This window comes from Saccostrea echinata, unplaced genomic scaffold (genome assembly GCF_033153115.1).
Source record: "Saccostrea echinata isolate AGI-Se365-2 ecotype Australia unplaced genomic scaffold, CSIRO_AGI_Sech_v1 ptg000022l, whole genome shotgun sequence".
NCBI classification, from domain to species: Eukaryota; Metazoa; Mollusca; class Bivalvia; order Ostreida; family Ostreidae; genus Saccostrea; species Saccostrea echinata.
The window spans coordinates 3,600,806-3,622,749 of record NW_026889771.1 but is presented as its reverse complement, the minus strand read 5'-3'; the positions used below and the strand labels follow the sequence as shown (position 1 = coordinate 3,622,749).

General features: G+C 34.0%; 1 protein-coding gene across 1 annotated transcript; it reads left to right on the top strand.

Annotated features, from left to right (window-relative positions):
* Positions 1–241: 241 nt before the first annotated feature.
* On the top strand, positions 242–20,555 carry LOC133190233 (target of EGR1 protein 1-like). Its single transcript, XM_061325744.1, has 8 exons — positions 242–432; positions 1,041–1,171; positions 1,290–1,330; positions 1,458–1,782; positions 2,229–2,491; positions 5,200–5,386; positions 19,733–20,267; positions 20,331–20,555. Exons 2-7 carry the CDS (start codon positions 1,055–1,057, stop codon positions 20,222–20,224), a joined length of 1,425 nt encoding a protein of 474 aa, XP_061181728.1. The 5' UTR covers positions 242–432; positions 1,041–1,054; the 3' UTR covers positions 20,225–20,267; positions 20,331–20,555.
* Positions 20,556–21,944: the final 1,389 nt, after the last annotated feature.

Here is a 21,944-nt window from a genome sequence, read left to right as displayed (position 1 = left end):
TTTATATCAATCATGATTATTAGAATAACCTTTTTGATTCAAATTGCAATTTATGAATTATGCAATAATAACAAAAAAAGTTTAACTTCTTTAACATGGTACGATCTACCAAAATTTCAAAACGCATGGTAAACTGGTTCTCATTAAACTTGTTTTTGGATGCTGAAAAAAAACTTGAAGATTTTCTTTTACGATTTGGCCATACCTCTGTATTTGATGACCACGGACAGACTGTATTTGATGATCACTGACAAACCGGGCAACCACATCTCATCATATTTTTGAGCTCTGATATTTAAAAAAAAAATTTTTACACAGATGAAACGTAAACAAAAAAGTTTGTTTATTGCTTGATGCCTTGTCAGCTTAGGTTTTAAGTTCATGTTGTGCAGAAGAAAAGAAGAGAGGAGCGGACAGTACTTCTTAGTGAAGGTATCAGTCTCGGTTTTAACAGCTGTTTACACAGGTTTCTTAATTAGACAAATCAGAGGTACTTGGGTCTTGGTTTATAAATATGTATGTACCTTATTGATATGTATTTTTTTTTTTACATATCAATAAGGTACATACATATTTATAAACCAAGACCCAAGTACCTGTGAGACAAATCACAGGAGTCAACAATTTTATCACTCAACTTATAAAAGTGAAAAATGAGAAACAGGCATGAATCCTACTGTCAAGAGGTCTTGATCTAGCTCACTCTCTACCATCGGCTCATACATTCACCTCTGTTGTTGGCTTTCATATATCAAGGTGATAAGCATGAGAAATAGTGCGTTTGTTTTAACACATTATAATTAAATGTCTGGGCTAATATTTGTCCTTTAAGACAGATATTTACTAAATAGATCTAGAACTATTAGTTTAATTTGAAATGATCCTTGGAATATCATGTTTTTACTTTATGTCAAAAATCTTGATGCGAGCCCATTGCAGAGGTGTCTGAGAGAGGAACTTACGACAACTCTGCAAAGGAGATTGGATCTAGCTATTTGGCCTGAAAAGTGAAGGGATGAACATTATGTGAAATTTTACAGGTTCCGTTGACAAGATGGCAGTCCGCTTTGAGTCCATTCCAGTCCTGGATGTGAATATTAATAACCTCCATCATCTCTGGCCATCATTGATGAAAGCAGTAGAGTCAGCCACATTTATTGCTATAGACACAGTAAGATGAAGAGGAAGTCTATAATGAAAAGAAATGTTTAAGATAATGCAATTCATAAAGGAGAATTTAGAAAATTCGGTTATTACTTCGTATTTATGATTTATCCTTTAATTTGTAGGAATTAAGTGGCATAGGAACCAGGAAAACTCTCATGGCTAAGTAAGTGAATAATGTAATTATGTATAGTCTGTGCCAACATAAAATATTAAAATTATGGATTATGAGTACCACTGTGATAAATACATCAGCTGTATGATAGAAAATACAGCCAACTTTTTTTTCACAGGTCTGTTGAAGATCGATACAAAGGAACAGCAGATAATGCCAAATCACGTTCAGTTGTCTCCCTTGGCCTATCATGTTTCCAGCTGACACATGTTGACACAAAGCCTAGAAAACACACTAGTGACATGTCAGATGATTCCTCAGTGGATGATGGCTCCGAGAGTTGTCATGTGTGGAATTTCTTAGTGCAGACCTACAATATCATGGCCCTGTGTCAGGAGGAATACATTGTGGAGCCAGCATCACTCAGATTTCTAGTAGAACATGGATTTGACTTTAACAAGCAGTATTCCTGTGGTGTTGGGTACTACAGGGGCAATGACAAGGTGTGTTTCATAGTTTTCTTGAAGAAATGAATTAAATTCAATTTTGTTTCAGAGTCCAGAAAAAAAAATTATAAAATAATAAAGTAAAAGAATATAAAAGAATAAAACAAGCTCATTAAAAAAAAAACAAAACAAACAAAACAAAAGAATAACTTTGTTAATACATGAAAAGATCTAAGATCCCCTTTCCTAAAATGTTGGAATTAGAGTTGTCTTTCTTTTCTTGTAAGAACCCATTTCATTCAATACTATAGGGACACTCACTCTGCAGTTATTTCTCTTTTCTTCATATCCCCAAAGTGCTGAGATTACAAATTTATGTCTACATTTGAGCACACATAGATCATTTTATAAAAATACATGTACCATTTTGAAATAATGCTATCATATATGGAATATTAACTATCTGATGAATGAGAGAATAGCATTACTATTTTTACTTATAGGTGGAATCTCCATCTGATAACATAAGTTTAAGGTCCCTCTTTACAAATATAGTAAGGAGCAGTAAACCAGTGGTATTTCACAATGCCCTGACAGATCTCGTGTACCTGTATCAAAATTTTTACGCCAACCTTCCAGCCACCATGTCATCATTTATCGCAGACCTGACCGAAATATTTCCTGGTGGTGTGTACGACACAAAGTACATCACAGACTACGTCCACAGAATGCCAGCATCTTACTTGGAATATGTGTTCAGAAAAAGGTAATGTGGAAGTCTTTGTTAGGAACTACTTCTACACATTAAGTTACAGGTATACAGGTAGGTTACAGGTATACAGGTAGGTTACAGGTATACAGGTAGGTTACAGGTATACAGGTAGGTTCCTTACCTTCTTGTTACTTCAGTCTATAAGCACCTAAAGTAATAATTTTAACCAAAATTGTCATAAACTGCACTGAAGTTTAATTGGTTTTTCTTGATGGACAAATGGTTTGGTATTTAAGCATTCATTTGTAATTGATCATTAATTCAATTGATTTGGTTATGAATGATGTTTCATACATCCATTTTGTTTGAGAGTTAATCAGGAAAGATTTGGGTCATTACATGTATTGTGTAATTTTTTGCATCATGCTGTGCAATAATTCACATTAGGTGTGCATACAAATTTTCAGTCACTATTATGTTTGTTGTTTAGTTTGTACATATATATACCAAAAAAATGATCATTCAATGCTTAAATAAATATGTATATATGTCCTAAGGCATGGGGAAGTTTTGTTATGTTTAGGGATGTCAAAATATTTATTTTCCTTAGTCGATTATTCGATTGCATTATTCGAACGATAGTCGAATATTCGGAACATTTTCTGAAAAAAAATATTTTCAAACTTCACTGCTACATGACATATTTATAACTCAAAAACCCTTTTACTTAAATATATCTAAAAAGTACCATCAAAAGTAATACAACGTATCGCGTGGATAGCATGATTATATGAAATAAATTTAGAAACCTAATTCTCCAAAATGTATGATTTCAGCAGAAATCAGTAATCGGTCTGTACAGTCATGCAGTCAGTTTTTATTTTAGTAAGCATTAAAAAATTGACAGCCAATATTTTTTAAAGCTTATTTTGAAATAAATGGGGGGGGGGGTTTAACCTCACACTTTTTACACGTCAGGTGCCTATGAAATTGTTAAACAGTTAGATACTGCTTATTCAATTATTCATTGCTCTGGCTATCAAAATGTCCTTAAACAGTTTAAAATGTAAGCGAATTGTTTTAATAATAATTGTAATAATTATCGAAGTGTCAAAACATGTCACAGCTATGGTTTATTCCTTGCATTTGAGCAATCTTAAGATAACAAAAGATAATTGGTACATGGTATACGTCCATATAATATTCTTACAAACAAAGCCCAGTATATTAGTAATTTATTACAAAAACAACACAGGCCGTTACTGGCAAATACTTCTCGCATTAGTGAAGCACTTATAAGTACATAACAGTATTTCTATACGTACAGGGAAAATCAACTGCTTTTTTGTTTAGAAAAATTATCTTATCGCCTGTCTCTGAGGAAAGACATTTTCTCACTTTTGTGATGAGAATTCCATTTTGATATTACTCATTTATTGCATTTATTGCTAGCGCTTGAGAGGGTTAGTCTATATTTCTGAAATACGCATGCTCGACTTCACCGTCATTCTGGGAAAACTACTGTAGATAGACTGTACGATAACAATTTTGTTTTGTCATACAAAAATAGAAATGATCCGAATTTACACTGGCCTTTCCTGTCTGATATGCACGATATACATTTCTTACGTTAGAGACAAACAATACCAGTCTAGATCCGGATTCTCAATTCTTTTTTAATTTATTGTCTAACCTACACATAAAAGTACAAGAAAAAATTTGGCCATATAATGCCAAGATTCTAGACATCTAGCTTTCCTTACAGTTTTACCATCTTAGTGGATAATTCCGGCAAGCTCGGAAAAAACAACAACAAAAACAAAAATCTTTTTCAGAGTATGTCGGAAAGACATGGCAATTTAGTGTTTATCATCTGAAAATACATATGATCTGAAGTTTCGTGTTCTGTTGTCTAACCTGCACGTAAATGAACAAAAAGTAACAGTAACTCGGGTTTATAAAACCAAGACTGTTATTTCTAAAGTTGTAATGAATACATAGCTTTTCTAATCTACCTTCATAGATCTTTCCGGCAAGCTCGAAAAACAGCGGCAACCTTGGATATGTTTTCCGAGCTTGCCGGAAAGGCCAGAAGGTGCTCATTGGTTCTACTGACCTTTTATTTTTCACAGTAAAATACAGAATGCTTAAAGCACAGTTAGGAGTTGTGCCATTGCCGACGTGAAGCACACTCTTAGATCCACCATTCTGAATTGTGACCCCCCCCCCAAACTCAACCACCAATCTGCCTTCCTATTAATAATTAATCGATTCAGCAAATTTAACAAATGGTTGGGATATCTTCTTCTGTATTTTATTATGCTTTTTAAAGGATAAGCTTGTTTAATTATAATAATATTCGAATGTCGTTTCATTATTCGATCGTCGGTCCATTCGACTGATGGTCTAATAGTCGACTATTCGTTGACATCCCTAGTTATGTTGGTTAGAATTGTTATCTACTAGGTCTTATCTATGAAAACTATTAAATATAGAATTGGGATTGGTCATTGGCATTTGTCTCATTAAGTTTAGTTAGTAATGTTTGTAAAAAAAAAATGTTAATCCTACTGATATTGATTTGTTTACATTTTAACAAATTCTGACTAGTGGTAAAAATACATGTACTAGTTGCTTCTTTCTTTAACATGGTTCCAACTTAAATTTATGATGTCTGTCTTTTTTCCCCAAGCACTAAATGAAATGTACCATGCACATTTACCATAAGACCTATGTAATGATCAAAATTTTAACTTTCCTAGTCAGAGAGACAATCTTCAGCGATATGAGTCAGACCAGTCTTCAGTGACCATAAACATCCTCCCCTACCCCCACAGTGAAACAGTTAACCAGTGTAGGTGTGGGCTTCCCCAGAAAACCCTACAGGACACTGACCCAGACCCAGATACATTCCAGGCCATCAAAGATCACATATGTCAGGGATTTGCTGTAAGATATTATTTATTACAGTTGAACTTCGTTATCTCAAACACGGATATCTCGAATACCATGGATATGTCAAATTCATTTTGAAGTCCCAACTACTTATTCCTTAAGTATTTTACACTGGATATCTCGTATCCTCGATTATCACGAATTATTTTCTCGGTCCCTTCAAGTTCGAGATAACGAGGTTTGACTGTATTTGTATTATTGCCTAGAGAGGACTCTTTAGTTTTTGTTACCAATTTTATTGGGACCCTACCTAATGGTTTCATGTAATCAGTCTGCAAATTCATTATCTTTTTGAGTTTTATTGTCTGTCTTTTTTTTCTGTTCTCTCTCACCCAATCTTGTGTCCAGCATGCAGATGGGAAGGGGATCATATGCAATGACCTTGAAGAAAGGTTCCAACAGAAATTTAAGTTTAAAAGTCACATTTGAGTGTCTGGCAATGTTATTAGAAATCTTTTAAAAAAAAAATTATACAAAAATTGACCTGCATACGTGCATATGAGTGCTCTTGATTTGTGTAATTAAACATGTCAGAAAGAAAAAAAGATATCAAGTAGACTGTGTATGTCATTGTCATTAACACCTTGCACTGTGGGTTATAACTAAGAGTACATTCTTGATTAATACCATGATAATTATCATGGTTTTTAATATATATGTACAAGTCACTGTGTTGCAAGGACATTTAATAACATGGACTTCATAAAAGTTATCGTCATTAACACCTGGCAATGTGGGAGATAAACATGAAGACTTATTTAATTAACACACATTTATGATTCAAATGCTTTATCAGTGACTGTGTCACCAGGACATTTTGTTTGTGTGTGGGAGAGGGTATTACACATATGTCAGTGTGTTAGTGTGTCAGAGAATAATATCGTTTGGAAATATTGAGTAATATGATCCAATCTGTAGAGAAATGTGTTAGGCATTGACACACTTTGTCTAGTCATTTGCGTACAATTCAGTTTTTAGCTCACCTCAACGAAGTTGGGGGAGCTTATGTAATACCCTCGGCGTCGGCGTCCCAGGTTAAGGTTTTTGGAGCAGTTTTCTTTTCAAGTACTTCTATGGCCTATATTAGTCAGACATGCATGGAGGATGCTTCTAGTGTGTTTCATTGTACCAGTCAAGGTTTCAGATCCTGCAATTTCAGCTAAAGAATGACCAGGTTAATGTTTTTGGAGCAGGTTAAAGTTTTTGGAGCAGGTTAAAGTTTTTGGAGCAGGTCTCATTTCCAAGTAACTATAAGCCCTATATTGACCAAACTTGCATGGATGATACATCTAAGGATGCACACTACTGAACTTGCTTCGGATGCTGGATCTGACCTACATTTTCCAGATGAGTGACTTGGTTAAGGTTTTTGGAGTAGATCTCATTTCCAAGTAACTATAAGCCCTATATTGACCAAACTTGAATGGATGATACATCTAAGGATGCACACTACTGGACTTGCTTCGGATGCTGGATCTGACCTATATTTTCCGGATGAGTGACCAGGTTAAGGTTTTTGGAGCAGATCTCATTTCCAAGTAACTAAAAGCCCTATATTGACCAAACTTGCATGGATGATACATTTAAGGATGCACACTACTGGACTTGCTTCAGATGCTGAATCTGACCTATATTTCCTGGATGAGTGACCAGGTTAAAGTTTTTGGAGCAGATGTCATTTCCAAGTATCTATAAGCCCTATATTGACCAAACTTGCATGGATGATACATATAAGGATGTACACTACTGGACTTGCTTCGGATGCTGGATCTGACCTACATTTTCCGGATGAGTAACCAGGTTAAAGTTTTTGGAGCAGATCTCATTTCCAAGTAACTATAAGCCCTATATTGACCAAACTTGCATGGATAATACATTTAAGGATGCACACTACTGGACTTGCTTCGGATGCTGGATCTGACCTATATTTTCCGGATGAGTGACCAGGTTAAAGTTTTTGAAGCAGATGTCATATCCAAGTAACTATAAACCCTGTATTGACCAAACTTGCATGGATGATACATCTAAGGATTCACACTACTGGACTTGCTTCGGATGCTGGATCTGACCTACATTTTCCGGATGAGTGACCAGATTAAAGTTTTTGGAGCAGATCTCATTTCCAAGTAACTATAAGGCCTATCTGAACCAAACTTGCATGGATGAACAAACTCAAAACTTGCTTCAGATGCTGGATTTGACTTACATTTTCTGAATGAGTGACTAGTTTTTCAGTTTTCAGATAAGTCCATTCCCAAGTAACTGCAAGCCCTATCAGACCAAAATTGCATAAATGTTGCATCTAGGGATGCACACTCCTAGATTATTAGTTTAGTGTGGGACTTTGCCTTACTTAAAGACAACATTCGTTGAGGTGAGCTCTGTAATCTCTGATTACCTATGTTTTTTTTTATCAATCTCCATCATTTAGCAGTATACAATATCTAGTGTTTTGCATGTGTTTTTTTAGTGCACCTGAGCTAAAGGCTCCTAAATGTTTCTTAAACTTTTCATGTTTTTGACTTTCAAGAACCACTAGGCCAATTTCAACCAAACTTGCCACAAAGCATCCTTAGGTGAAGGGGATTGAAGTTGTTTAAATGAAGACTCATGCCGTCTTTCAAGAGGAAATTAATACTTAAGAATCAGTGAAAGTTAAATGGCTTCTTTTAAAAATCTTCTTTTATATTAGATAATGTTCTTTACATAGGAATATAAAGGAAAAAACTTTAAAAATCTTCTTTTCAAGAACATGAAAGCCATGATTAATTATACTGTTGAACTTTGGTATCTCGAACACAGATATCTCAAATACCATGGATATGTGGAAGTGAATGGGAAGTCCTTACCATATATTTCTTAAGTATTTTACACTCGATATCTCGAACTCTCTGATATCTCGAAGTTTTTTCTCAGTCCCACTGAGTTCGAGATAAGGAGGTTTGACTGTAACAGTATTTGTATGAAAGCATCTTCAGGTAGTGTAGACTCACACTCATGACCTCTTGGGAAGAGTGGGGACATGATATATGATCATCAAAGTCATGTTTTAAATAATTTATTTGTGCCATAAATGAGACTTTTATATTTCTTGATTTTCTTTTGGATGCAATAAAGTTATGCTGTTTTTTGTACAACTGCATTTTGATAGGCAGGACTAGCTGTTTTATTTTATGATCTTTCCCATCTGTGCATCTGTCCATCTGTTAGGTTTTTCATATCTGGGTCATAATTTTTTCACAGGTAGGGGTCTAGGATTATGAAACTTTGTCAGTGGATGATTCCTTAGGGTAAAGTGGGTCATAACCCAAAAGTAGGTCACCATAGCTTAATTTTGGAATTTCATGATTATGCATAGTCAATTCATGTACAGGTCATATCTTGAACTCTGTGAGACCAAGAACCATCAGCTTGGTCAGTTGGTGAACCTTGGGAGGAAGGTGTGTCGTGACCCAGAAGTGGGTCAATGTGACTCATTTTGTAATTTAATAGCTATTTATAGTCAAATCATATCCAACTGGTCATATCTTTTACACAATGACAATGAATTTATTCTCATAAACTGACATTAAGTACAGTGTAGAGACAGATTACAAATATAGTTAAACATATGTGCACTGTGAAGCCTAGGACCACCAAACCATGAATTCTGTTTTTATCTTTCTTTTTATCTTTCAGTTGATAACAAATTAAATAAAAAAGCTCTTTTATGTTTTTCTATACATCTAGAGAATGTTACAATAATTTGTTGCAAATTGCAGGGTCACAGCTTGTGACTATGATTATGCATAAATAGATAGTCTGATATGCCTCATGTAGTTTCAGATGGGTGTATCATTACCCTAGTGGTGTACTTATAAGCACTACTTGTTGAAGACCAGAAAAGCTCATGCAATGGTAATGTGTCTTTTGGTTTACGTCTTCTGTGTTTTTATGTAAAAATTATGTAATAGGAAAGGAGAAAATGTATGTCTGGACTGGGAATCAAACCCTGAGACCCTGCATCACTAGTCAGCTGCTCTACCAACTGATGTACCCAATACCCAGGCCAACATCCATGGCCCAAACTATTACATTCCTCCCTCCTTAAATTGTCTTCACCATCAAAGCCACAACTCAAGTTTTTGTACCCCCTGGCTGGACTTTTCACCTGCAAGTCCATTTTTTTTTAAAAGGCAACTTTTCCTAAAGTTTTGGGCTGATTTCAATAAAAATTAATTGCTAATAAGTAGACTTTATAAAGATATATTATTTTCTGTATGGAATACATGTATTACCCTCAGTGTAAAGCACAGTTGTATTTGTTAAATAAATGAAACCTTTATTCAATTGGTCATACTTTTTCAACACTTCTTGACTTAAGTTATCATGGTTCAGTCAAGGTGTACAGGATTCGGCCTCAGGGTGTTTGGAGTGCAATTCGTGAAGCCAGCCACAGTCAATGTTTGTAAGAGTAGAATGCTTGAAAGTAAAAAAGAAATTTACCATTAATTTTATTAAAATTATAATAATACTTATATAGAGGTTTGGAGTTATGATGATTGTTTTCTTATATACTTTACTTAATGTATTTCATTTTTTTTTTTACTTTAGAGAGACAATCCATTGTGATGTCACTTTTTTTGTTAATTAATCAAACTAGTGTTACAAGTTACATAGGAAATAATACTTTTTACCCAGTCTCTTCAATGGCCTATCATTGAGGGCTTCTGTTTGTGAAAAATATTTTGTGCAATTGTTAGATTTATATGGAGAAAAAGTGGGGGAATTTAGAAATTATATTTTGTTGATCATTATAAATACATGTATTGTTAATAGATACAAGGTGTGCTCAGGTAAAGCCTGAGACGTGATTAATTGGGATGTGGTCAATAATCGTGGAGGTTGCATTAACACTTTGATGATGATCACATTATCAGAAGAATACCGGGAGACACTCTAACTGTAACATATTGTTGTTTTTTTAATTATCTCTGTTTCATTGTGGGAGTAAGCATGTCAGTGTGTTAGTATGTTGGTAAACAATGTGTGAGAAATGTTGTTTGTATTAATTAACTGTTAAGAATTAAGTCACTGACACAGTTACATAAGGAAAATATTGTGTTATCAATGGCGTACTTTAATGTAACTGATATTTTTTCAAGTGAACAAATAATCAGAAGTTAAATAAGAATACTTAACTTTGATTATAGGATTAAGCTATTTTTATCATTACGTAAGGAAAAAATTATTTTTACCCCCCCCCCCCCCCCCCCCCCCCCCCCCCCGTCCTCTAAAGGTCCCTAAAAAATGAATTTAGCATGATTGTTCTACAATATATGAAAATCCATTTAAAAAATGATAGCATTCAAGTGCTGCATTAATTATGTTATCATTTATGCTGAAAAACTAAGTACATTGTATGTGTATTAGGTACACGTTTAGACGTAAAAAGTACTGCATGAAGAACATTCTTTTAGAAAGATTCATTAAGAGGAGGTAAAGGAACTCAGCCCAAATATCTGCATTTCAATTTTTATTTTACTTGTAAATTATAAACCCCCATACATTTACATCATATGTTACCATCATGATGGTGTATTAGCAGTAAGAAATAATATACACATTAATAATTAATTTTCATGATATTTTTATATATTGATCAGAAATAGTCAATTGAATCAAAATAAACTACATGCATGTACATGTGTATTCATTGACAATATCAAGATGAATTTTTAGACATTCTTCAATCTGTTGATAGAAGCCATTTATGCAAGGTATCTGAAATGATAATGGAATAAGATTGAAAGGTTCTCAAATGGAATAAATGAGGACAATTTTTGGCATTTATCAATTTTGGAAGGTTAGCTTTCTGTCTAGCGGTCCGTCTGTAAAAGATTTCAAATTGTTACTCATGCTTAAATTTTTAGTCTGACTGCAGTAAAACTTGAACATAAGTAATCAAGATACACTATTGGTTTTAAATTCAAGGATCAGTCTTGCAGTTGTTACTTACTAAGAATAGAGTAATTTAAATCTTCCTATAGATCAGTCTGATTTCCACAAAATTCAATAGACAACTAAACAATATAAAAATGTAGAATTCTTTGAATCAGTGTGATAAAATATTTTCTGAGAAATTTCAATATGTTGCTACTATATTTTTCAATTTCCAATTCCAACAAAACCGAGATCAAGTGTTGACAACACATGTACAGAAAGACAGTTATGTTTGAGACAATTGTTGACTACAGGTGTACGGTAAGATAGTGATGTCTGAGAACAAGTGTTGACTACAGGTTTACAGTAAGATAGTGATGTCAGAAAACAAGTGTTGACTAAAGTGTACAGTAAGATAGTGAAGTCTAGATACATGTGTACAGTAAGATAGTGATGTCTATACATGTGTACAGTAAGACAGATGGTTATACATGTGTACAGTACATTAGTGATGTCTAAACATGTATACAGTAAGATTAATTGATTGATTGTGTGTTGTTTTATGTCTCATTTGGGAATTTTTCACTCAATGACATATAGGGACGTTACCATATACCGGTGAAGGGCTTCAAATTCAGACCTTTACTAAGGCACTCAGGTCCATTGAGCAGTGAGGGTTATTTATCATTCCAATGACACGGGGCCTTGGTTTTTTAAGGTCTCATCAGGAAGACCCGCAACTTTCACTCCAAAGTGCCGAGCACTTGGAGAAGGAACAGTTGCTACCTATTTTTTCGACTCAGGTCAGTTGCGGTCATGATTCGAACACACTACCTTCCGATCACGGAGCGAGCTCTCTACCAACTGAGCTTCTTTGATGGTTATACAGTAAAATAGTGATATCTATACATGTGTACAGTAAGGTAGTGATATCTATACATGTGTACAGTAAGGTAGTGATATCTATACATGTGTACAGTAAGGTAGTGATATCTATACATGTGTACAGTAAGGTAGTGATATCTATACATGTGTACAGTAAGGTAGTGATATCTATACATGTGTACAGTAAGGTAGTGATATCTATACATGTGTACAGTAAGTTAGTGATATCTATACATGTGTACAGTAAGGTAGTGATATCTATACATGTGTACAGTAAGATAGTGATATCTATACATGTGTACAGTAAGGTAGTGATATCTATACATGTGTACAGTAAGGTAGTGATATCTATACATGTGTATAGTAAGGTAGTGATATCTATACATGTGTACAGTAAGGTAGTGATATCTATACATGTGTACAGTAAGATAGTGATATCTGTGCATGTGTACATGATTTCATTATTTCCAGTTGCATTTTCTTGGACAGTATGTCATAAGCATCATGGTCTTTCTGGAAATGTAACAATGGATGAAGATTGCTATATAAACTCTGGTTGAGATTATTCCTATTGAGTATTGATTGTTTTTTTTTCAGTTTAATGAATGATGCATATGCCACTCCTACTATTAAATGTTTGAATCCAACGAAATATGTACAAATGGTATATAAATCTTTTTGTATGTGTGAATATAGCTCTACTCTACTGAAACGAGATGAGCTTATGCATTAATTGGTAAGGTGTCCATAATGTAAGCATTTCTTTCTCTGCAGACAATTTCAATGCCACTTCACAAAACATTTAACTCTTACTGTAGATTCCTTATTTTACGCGAGTACTTAATATCGCAAAATAGCCCAAGGGCGTCAAATCGCGAGAACAATAATTCGCAAATGGGTGATTTATCTACAGATTTTACATACATTAAAGAACCATAAAAATAAAAGCGAGTAATTTTATTTCGCGAGTAGTGCTTCTCGCGTAATTACGCGATAATTAATTCCTCGCGTATATTTAGGAATCTACAGTATTTTCTTGTGTTAGGAGTAACAAGACGAATGCTGCAAGTGATTTGTTTTAATTCAATCATTAGTCATATTTAGTAAATCAATTTACTAATTTACAAAGACAAATGAAAATCAAAGAAACATGTTTGTTAGTTTGAACAGCTGTAGTGAAGCAGGGCACATGTCAGGGCACAGGAAATTTCAAAACAAAATTTAAAAAAAGTTAAACATGAGTTTTAAATCATTTATCAAACAACTTTAAATGTGTGGTGGTGGTGGTGGTGGTGGTGGTGGTGGGGGGGGGGGGTTTACAAGTTGAAACAGTTGAGTATTCATGTACATGTATATGTATGTCAATTTTGTAGAAAGATTTAGGTTTTTTGTTACTGTGGTGTGCTGAAAATGAAGTGCATATTCAATTTTTTTAGCATCAAAACTTATGGAGAGAGAGAGAGAGAGAGAGAGAGAGAGAGGAGAGTGACTTTTGTTGAGTACAATATATGCCAGGTTTCAAGGTCATCTATGATGTTCATTGATTTCCTGTTTTCTTCAACATACTTATACTACTACGCCAATATAACAAGTGTATTTATGCAATTATATAAACCCTCAAGTGCAGAATATGTCGTAACAAAAAAAAAAACCCATGGCACTGGACTATCTACTACAGTAGAACTGCATGCAGGGCTAAGAAGTACACTATAGCCATTATTTTTATTAATCATTTTCTTGAGCATTGAACAGGGCCTTTTATCCAAACTGTTAAGGTATAATTGAGGTATAGAGGGTGAGGTATAAAATGAAGAGTATTTTCACAGCCATTGAGGACTTTTCAAAAGTGTCATTTTTACATGATGAAATTTTGCTTACTGTTAAGTTTTAAAAGAAATTAAGAACAAAGGGACTTTTTTTTAAAATGGTAGTTATATTTTTTATCCTCTGCAGTTGAGATTGAATTAACTGACAAAGAAAGGTTGCCAGTGTGCATATTTTATGAATTGTTCCCCAAGTATTCCTAATCTTTAAAGGTTATCTTAACAAGTTCAAAGGCAGGTGCAATATTTACTTGGGCTCCAAAACTACAACAGACGAGTCACTCTGAATATCCAATATATCCTACTGCCTTCTACATATGTAATCAGTATTTCTTATATAAGACTTGACATTTAACATTTTTTCTTCCTGGTGCACTGGATAGATTGATAACCTCTCAGATTTATGAAGTCAGACTTTTGTTTGGTACTGGCTATATTTTATCAAATAATAGCGTGTTTTATACCCCCTTAAATGAAGTTTTGGGGGTATATTGGAATAACCTTATCTGTCCCTCTGTCTGTAGACATTTATTGTCTGAGGATGATCTTTATTTTATAAAAATGAAAGTGTGTTTTTTTTTTACCTGCATAAACAATTTGGGGGGGGGGGGTCTATCAGTACATCTGTCTGTAAACATTTTTTTTGTTTCAGGATGATCTCTGAAAACTGCTTTATATTTTTTTTTTCACAGACTTTGTAGAATGTATTCCTTTTGAACTTATGAATCTCTAAGTTTTAGATTGATTTCTCAAAATTTAAAAGTTGTGACTTTTTTAAATCTTTCATCGTGCTGTTTTTTGACAGGAATAAGAGGAAATTCTTGTCTGGGCATAATTTTGTAATGGAGAAACCCCACAGGCTTATACAAAGGTAGCATGTGTCCAGAAATGTGCCGTGACCCAGTACCAATGTCATTTTGGACAAGGTTAAGGTCACAGGATGCAAAAGTATTATTATTGTGATAGCAACAATTTTGAAATGGAATATCAGTCAAAACTCATGCCTGAGGTAAAGGTTGTTTGTGACTCAAAGGTGTGTACTGGCCCTAACCCTGGGTAATTTGGACAAACCATGGTCACAGATTTTTAGATAACTTTGGTATGGATAAAAAAATGAGATGATTATGCTAGACTCAAAGGATGCTTGTGTCACTAAAGGTGTTTAACGCTTGCACCATGGTCATTCAGACAAGGTCAAGGTTATGGGATTGAAGTGAACAATTCTTATCCACAGCAGAACTGTTTAATGAAATAACTTGCAAAGATCATATTGCCCTAAAGGTTGATTATGATCAATATGAGGTCATGAAGAAAAAGTCAAGGTCACAGAGTTCAGAGAAGTGTATCAGAAATGCAAAATTCTGTAAGAAGAATTTTATTTTTAGCTGGAGGAGCATCAGTAGGTGATACTTGGTATACAGGTGATTGTGACTAAGAGGTCATCATGATTCTGTGCCATATTGGAGAGTGTATAAACTCTCTGTTACACAACTAAGAAGTTAAATGACATTTTGATACCTGTACTGTGGATTAAATTTTGTACTCAACAAAACCCTTTATCTTGACTAGAGGTATTAACAGTAGGGCTGGGTATTGCCTAGAGGTTTCATATTGCAATATTTCTAACTGTATTGTGATATGTATTGCAATATTTTCAACGAAAATTATAGGTTTCCTCTGAGTCTGTCTGTCCGTCTGTCTGTCCCTCTGTATGTCTGTCAGTCTGTCCCACTTGGTTTTCAGCACTTTTTTTCTAAACGCTTGCAGATATTGAGCTGATTTTTGGTATGTGAGTGTACCGGGTATCTTGAAGTTTGCATTTGGTTCCGCTTCAATGATTTTTGGCAAAATAACGACCTTTTCAATTTTTCAGGGCTTTCCGCAATTTTTTTCTAAACGCTTGCAGATATTGAGCTGATTTTTGGTATGTGACTTTACCTTGATGAGTTATAGATCAACTTTGCACTTCATTCCGCTTCATTGAATTTTGACGGAATTATGGCATTTTCAATTTTTAACGGGAACCAGATTACACTTGCCGGTAGGGGACTAGTATTGCTAATGCAATACTCTCAGAATGCTTATTCATTTTGTTTCACATAAAAAATCTGCATTTATATAGCATGTATATCTTTAATTGAAGGTAAATTCTTGTTTTTTATTTTTTAAGACATTTATGCCATAGTTGACCAACTGTCTGATCACCTGACTATGTGTGAGTCAGTTAGTCCTTCACAGATCATATCCAGCACAAATTTTGGAATAAATCTTGACTTCTGCTCATCTTTACTTTTGACCCAAGCTTTATAATTGACAGTCTTAGTATGCTGTTAGCTATGACTTTAAAATATGTCACGATCCTTATTGTCATATGAAAACGAAGGTCAAAGTCATTTGACATTGACGTGCTGAAACTATAGGTACAAGCTTTAAGCTTTGAAATCAGGGCTCTCACACCACTTTTTGGGACTGGGGTCGGGGCCGTAAAAATTGGGAAAATTAATTGAGTAATTTTGGGAAAAGCATAACTAGACATTATACGTTAAATTCATGATATACATGTATTGAGTTTCTGGCGGTTGTTATCAACTTAATTTCTGTTTTGTAATGCAGAGAAATATGAATCACAAGTTTAGTAGCTATATATCTTACTAAATGTTCTTTAATATTTGGGCAGATTGACAGATTGGGAAAATTAACACATTCAATTGGGAAAAAAGGTGCCTTTTTGAATTGGGAATGGGGCCTATGAACGGCCCCAAATATAGAGAATTGAGAGCCCTAGGCCTAGAAATTGATTGTCTCAGTGAATGTAAATACCATATGGTTTATTACCCATGATCCAAAGGAAGGTCATGACCTTGAGATAGGTCATGCTGAAACCATTTAACAAGTCTATAAAAATCTTATCAAGTAATACAATAATTTTGTAACTAATGATGAAAGGTTTTCCAAGCCTTTTGGAAATATAACTTCTTGAATCTAGGACATATCTATAAGATCAATTAGTGATGATCAAGAATAGGGTGAAGGGAAGAGAAAAACAAGTTTTTGTTTAAAAATTAAGTCATTGACCCTTTGATTGGAGAGACAACTTACTATATATGACCATTATTCCTTCAGAAAATTGTAAACTAAAAGGTTATTTTCTGTCCAATTTTACCCTGCAAGGTATGCTGAAATTAAGTGCATTTGAATAATTAATTTCTTTTAGGAAATCATTAGCATTTCAGCAAAATTTTATCTGACTGAACATATGGATGATGACCCTTAATTAATAGATACATTGTACATGAGTTATGAACTGACCTAGCTGACAACCCCCAGTTTATTTATATAGGTTAAACCCAGTAGGTTCAGTAAGGTTTTATTGGGTGAGTTCTGCGGTTTTAAGATTGGCGTGATGATCAGGTGTGAAGATCTCATTTTTCTGCGTGAACAACTAGGACGTGTGGCTAAGACCCATAGGTGAATGGTCTCACTCCTACAGTCGTTATATAGTGGTGCGTAGAGAAAGTACATCCTGATAGCTAATATTGCTGAACCCACACATGGCAATAGATTCTTTTATAATAATCACATGAAAATTATATTGTCATGGTTTTGTTAGAAATTATTATAAAAAGTTATTTGTGATCATTTTTAGATATTTGTTTTCTCTTGTTTTACTAAAGAGGAAGATGATTTGACATTGTAAAACTTGTTCTTGGTAGGTAATGATTACTTAAGAAACAATCTGTTGCTAGTTATTTTCGTCATTTGGTTACCAATGGCTGTGATATGATTGGATGGTGTCATAATAAACATTTAAGTATTTGACATAATTTACATAATTACATTGTAGTTTCACTTTTCCTGTCTTTGTACTATAATTGTTATATGTACGTGCATGTTTAAGCATTTCATTGGATAAAAAGCACTTGAATAAGCACATAGGTGCATCGAATATTTTTTGATGCCCTCATTTTGATAAAGTGATGCAAACCGCTTGCACCAGTAGGATGGTGGGTTGACCAATTGATATCGAGAACCTGTCAAACTTTAGTAAACAAATTGACCTCTATTGATTTTCAGAATAATTTTAAAGGTCTCCAGGTTTTCTGCTAGATGAATATAAATTTAATGTGGTCAAAAAAGTGGTGTTGGGGGAACTATTTTATAAGTGTCACCTAAGTGCTAGCACTAATCAAATCAATAACCTTGACATTAAACAATACATGATCTATTTTAAAGTGGCTTATCCTAATGTCAAAGAATGAGAGGACTTGAGAGTCCTGAAAAAAAAAGCCATAAATTGAAGTTTTACAAAATGTTTTATTATTTCTTTCCATGATATAAATCATTGATATCTTAACTGTGTATTCTTAATTGATACATATATGAATTTAAATGGCTCTTTTCAAGAAAAACCAAATAAATATCGAAGGCATGGAACCTGAAGAAATTCAATAGATAATCAGGGGCAGGCTTTTTTTCTCGTCTTAATACATAGCGCACGTTTGTAGGAAATTGTAGTTGTATATTGAACAAAATAATTTTATATTAAAGTCATATTAAAAAGAGATAAGCCGACAAACATGCACTCAAACTTACTATGAGAAAAAACATTAAAAACGAACTTGTTGCTTCCACTGTTATGACTGTGTTAACCTTGCAGATTTGACCTCGATTAATCTGTTGAATATTGCAATTCATCACGTGTTGTCCAGTTGCCAGTGAACGTGAAAAGTTATTCTAAAATGCAACCTCGATCTAAATCAGGCCTGAAAGCGTGTTTGATTGGTCTGTCATTTGCAGAATTAATTGAGCAGATTAAATCTGTTGTTATAATTTTGCATGTCCTCACAATTATAAATTTACCAGAGAAATCTTTAATTTCATATTAACTTCACTATCACTGCCATACACATATTCAAATTTCTAGAGAGAGAGAAGGAGAGAGATGCTGATCAATAGCCCTGCCTCTTATTAATATTGAGTAGATGACCTAAAAACCACTTCAGGTAGATGTTAAATTCTGGACAGTGACATTAATGTATCATTAATGATTCATGACACTAAGGCATTGCTTTTGTACAAATGTTCTACCTGATATAATCACGTACAGTTGACCTTTGGTACTGTGTTTATGAATTCCAACATCTTGAATACCATGGAGAAGTTGAGTTGACTTGGAAGTCCCAACCACTTACCTGGGTATTCTTTAAGAATTTTACCCTCGATATCTTGAATTCTCCGATATTTCGAAGTTTTTTTTGGTTCCATCGAGATAACGAGGTTTGGCTGTATATGTGTAGATCTTTGATATTGCGTGTAAAATATTTTTGGATTCATTTCATTTACAGCTTGTTAGAGGAATTACAAAAAGACCCAAAATAGTGTCTTAAGTCCATACACTCATACTTTAAAGCTTTGCTCTATTTCAGAACGTCAGCAAAATCTTAAAAATACCCTTAAACAGTTTCCCTTTATGTAGTTTCAAGAGACTAATTCATGTAACCAATGTGGGCAGATATGGTGTTTAAATTGTTTTGATAAATACTAACATTTAGGTGATTTTCTCCTCCCTTTTGGGGTGAAGTGTTTTTGCTCTTAAAAGAAGATAATGATTTTTATAGCTTAATCCAAATACAGATTTTTCATGAAAGTTAATTGCTTTTCAGTGCATTGAGGGAAAATCTCTCATTCTCAGAATCTGTTCTCTTGAAAGGGTCATGGTTGGTGTGGAAATGGCAACAGATGTACCAGGTCACATGACATTGATCTGATTCTAGATCTGGACCAGCTTGTTCAGACCAAAAAGAGTCGTAAGCGAAAACGAAGAATTCACAACCAACAGCAAGAAAATGGAGACAACAGTGATGAAAAGATGGGATCAGTCGGGAACCAGTTTACAAAGGATCAGTTTGAAGAATTCATTGTGAGCCGACATGAAAATCGAGAGATTTGTAAGGCAGGATGTCATAGAGCAGGTTTTGATTCATTTATGACTGGATTTTCATTTGCTGTGTATATCTCCAAATACGGAAACTATAATGATAGTTTTTGTCTTGATAATTGTGGAATGGAGGCATTTAAGAACAATGTGTACTTAAGTGGGAAAGATATGCCTTTGTCTATCGTGAAAAGTGCTTTTTCGAAAACCTCAAAAGATCATAAAGAGAAAATCAAAAGGATCTCAGAAAATGGAGATAACTCATAGATATGATGACCAATTAACAACCAGTGAAAAACAAATAAACCAGGTCACTGACTTAACTCATAGATATGATGACCAATTAACAACCAGTGAAAAACAAATAAACCAGGTCACTGACTTATGTGATGTTTTCCTTGCTTAGATCTATACAGGAAATTTCAACTCTCCTTTAGTATGATTTAGCCTATGTACTTGTACATTGTAGGTGTATCGCAAACTCTGATAGATTGGGATGATCAGGTCAAGCCTATATATTTATGACTGATCATAAGATGTATCTAGATGTACATGTATCTAGATATACATTGTCAGATAAATATATGTACTCATAAAATTTTGCTACAGCACCTGTCAAATAGACAACAATTATTGAAAGATACAGAAAAGTAATCTTAAGCTTCATTTATAAATGTTAAAGGTAAAATTATCATGCAACTATGGGCCATTCATTTTTTATGCACAAGTATTTTCTATTAAACAGAAGATTGAGAGAGAACAAGGGTGTCACAAAAAGGGCAGTTGAGGTGACAGCCACTGACCCAATATTTTTTTCAACAAAAAAAAAATATCAAAAAACATAAAAAAATTAAGAAGTTATAACAGTGATGTGTGTTTATTGGAGATGTACATCTAGATAAGCAGGGGGGTCAACATTAAGATGTTGACATATCTAAGTTTTTGCAAATTATTTATAAAGGAAGCACCACTAGGACTGACCACAGACATTGACATATCCCAGGTTGTCGACATTTACGATGTTGAGATACCGAAGAATAAACATTTTCATTTTAAATTTTATGAGTGTTCTTTTGGCAAGAAAGTCATACGATATGTAAATTAAAAAAAAAAACACATAAAATACAACTTTTATTTTATCATAAAAGTTTTTTTTTTTTTTTATCAGATTGATAACAAAAAAGAAATAATATCAAAATGCTGGTGAAATTCAATCAGATATAAGCCCCCTTCCTCCTTCCCACTCAAATTGACCTACCCAGTGTTAATATACAGTTAAAGTATATCATTGAGGGAGTTAGCAAGATTCCAGTTCCCCAAGGCCAGGACTATTTCCCGAGGTGAAGCCGAGGGAAATAGTCCTGGTCGAGGGGAACTGGAATCTTGCTGACTCCTGCAATGATTTACCTTTAACTGTTTTATTATACCGATACAAACATAAAATTTAGAAGAAGCAGATAGCGTGATTTTATGGAACTAACACACGGGGATTAGACCATTCACATACCAATGTAAAAGTAAAATCTAGAGGATTACGAATAACCGGGAATTAGCTTTTGGTGCGGGGGTTAGCTCACTTGACTAACGCACAGGGATTAATCCATTTATAACGATTTCTAGGGAATAAGTCACATATAACGATCTAATGTTATATAGGGAAAAAATCAGTAGAGGTATAATAAATACCTTCCAACACCACTGAAGAAAGTGGTATCAATCCATTTAAATTTGTATTACCAATAAAGCTTTGTTTTCTCTATGTATTCAGAGTTTTGGAATTCCATTCTTTCCCGTTTAGTTTTTCATGTATTCATTTAGTTTGCTACATAATTCCCACCAGCTAACTATCAGCGTGTCACATGCATATAAATGTACTTCTGATATTCATTTGTACTGTTGTAAAGATAGGGAATGTGAATGGGTAGTTTCTTTGATGTGTAAATTTCTTCTTCCTTTTTTTTTTTTAATCTATTTATATATTTACCTG

Coding starts and splice junctions, on each gene's coding strand:
- LOC133190233 (XM_061325744.1), top strand. CDS start 1,055: ATGGCAGTCCGCTTTGAGTCCATTCCAGTCCTGGATGTGAATATTAAT. Junction 2,492..5,199: donor GAATATGTGTTCAGAAAAAG/GTAATGTGGAAG, acceptor TAACTTTCCTAG/TCAGAGAGACAATCTTCAGC. Junction 5,387..19,732: donor ACATATGTCAGGGATTTGCT/GTAAGATATTAT, acceptor TTCTCTTGAAAG/GGTCATGGTTGGTGTGGAAA.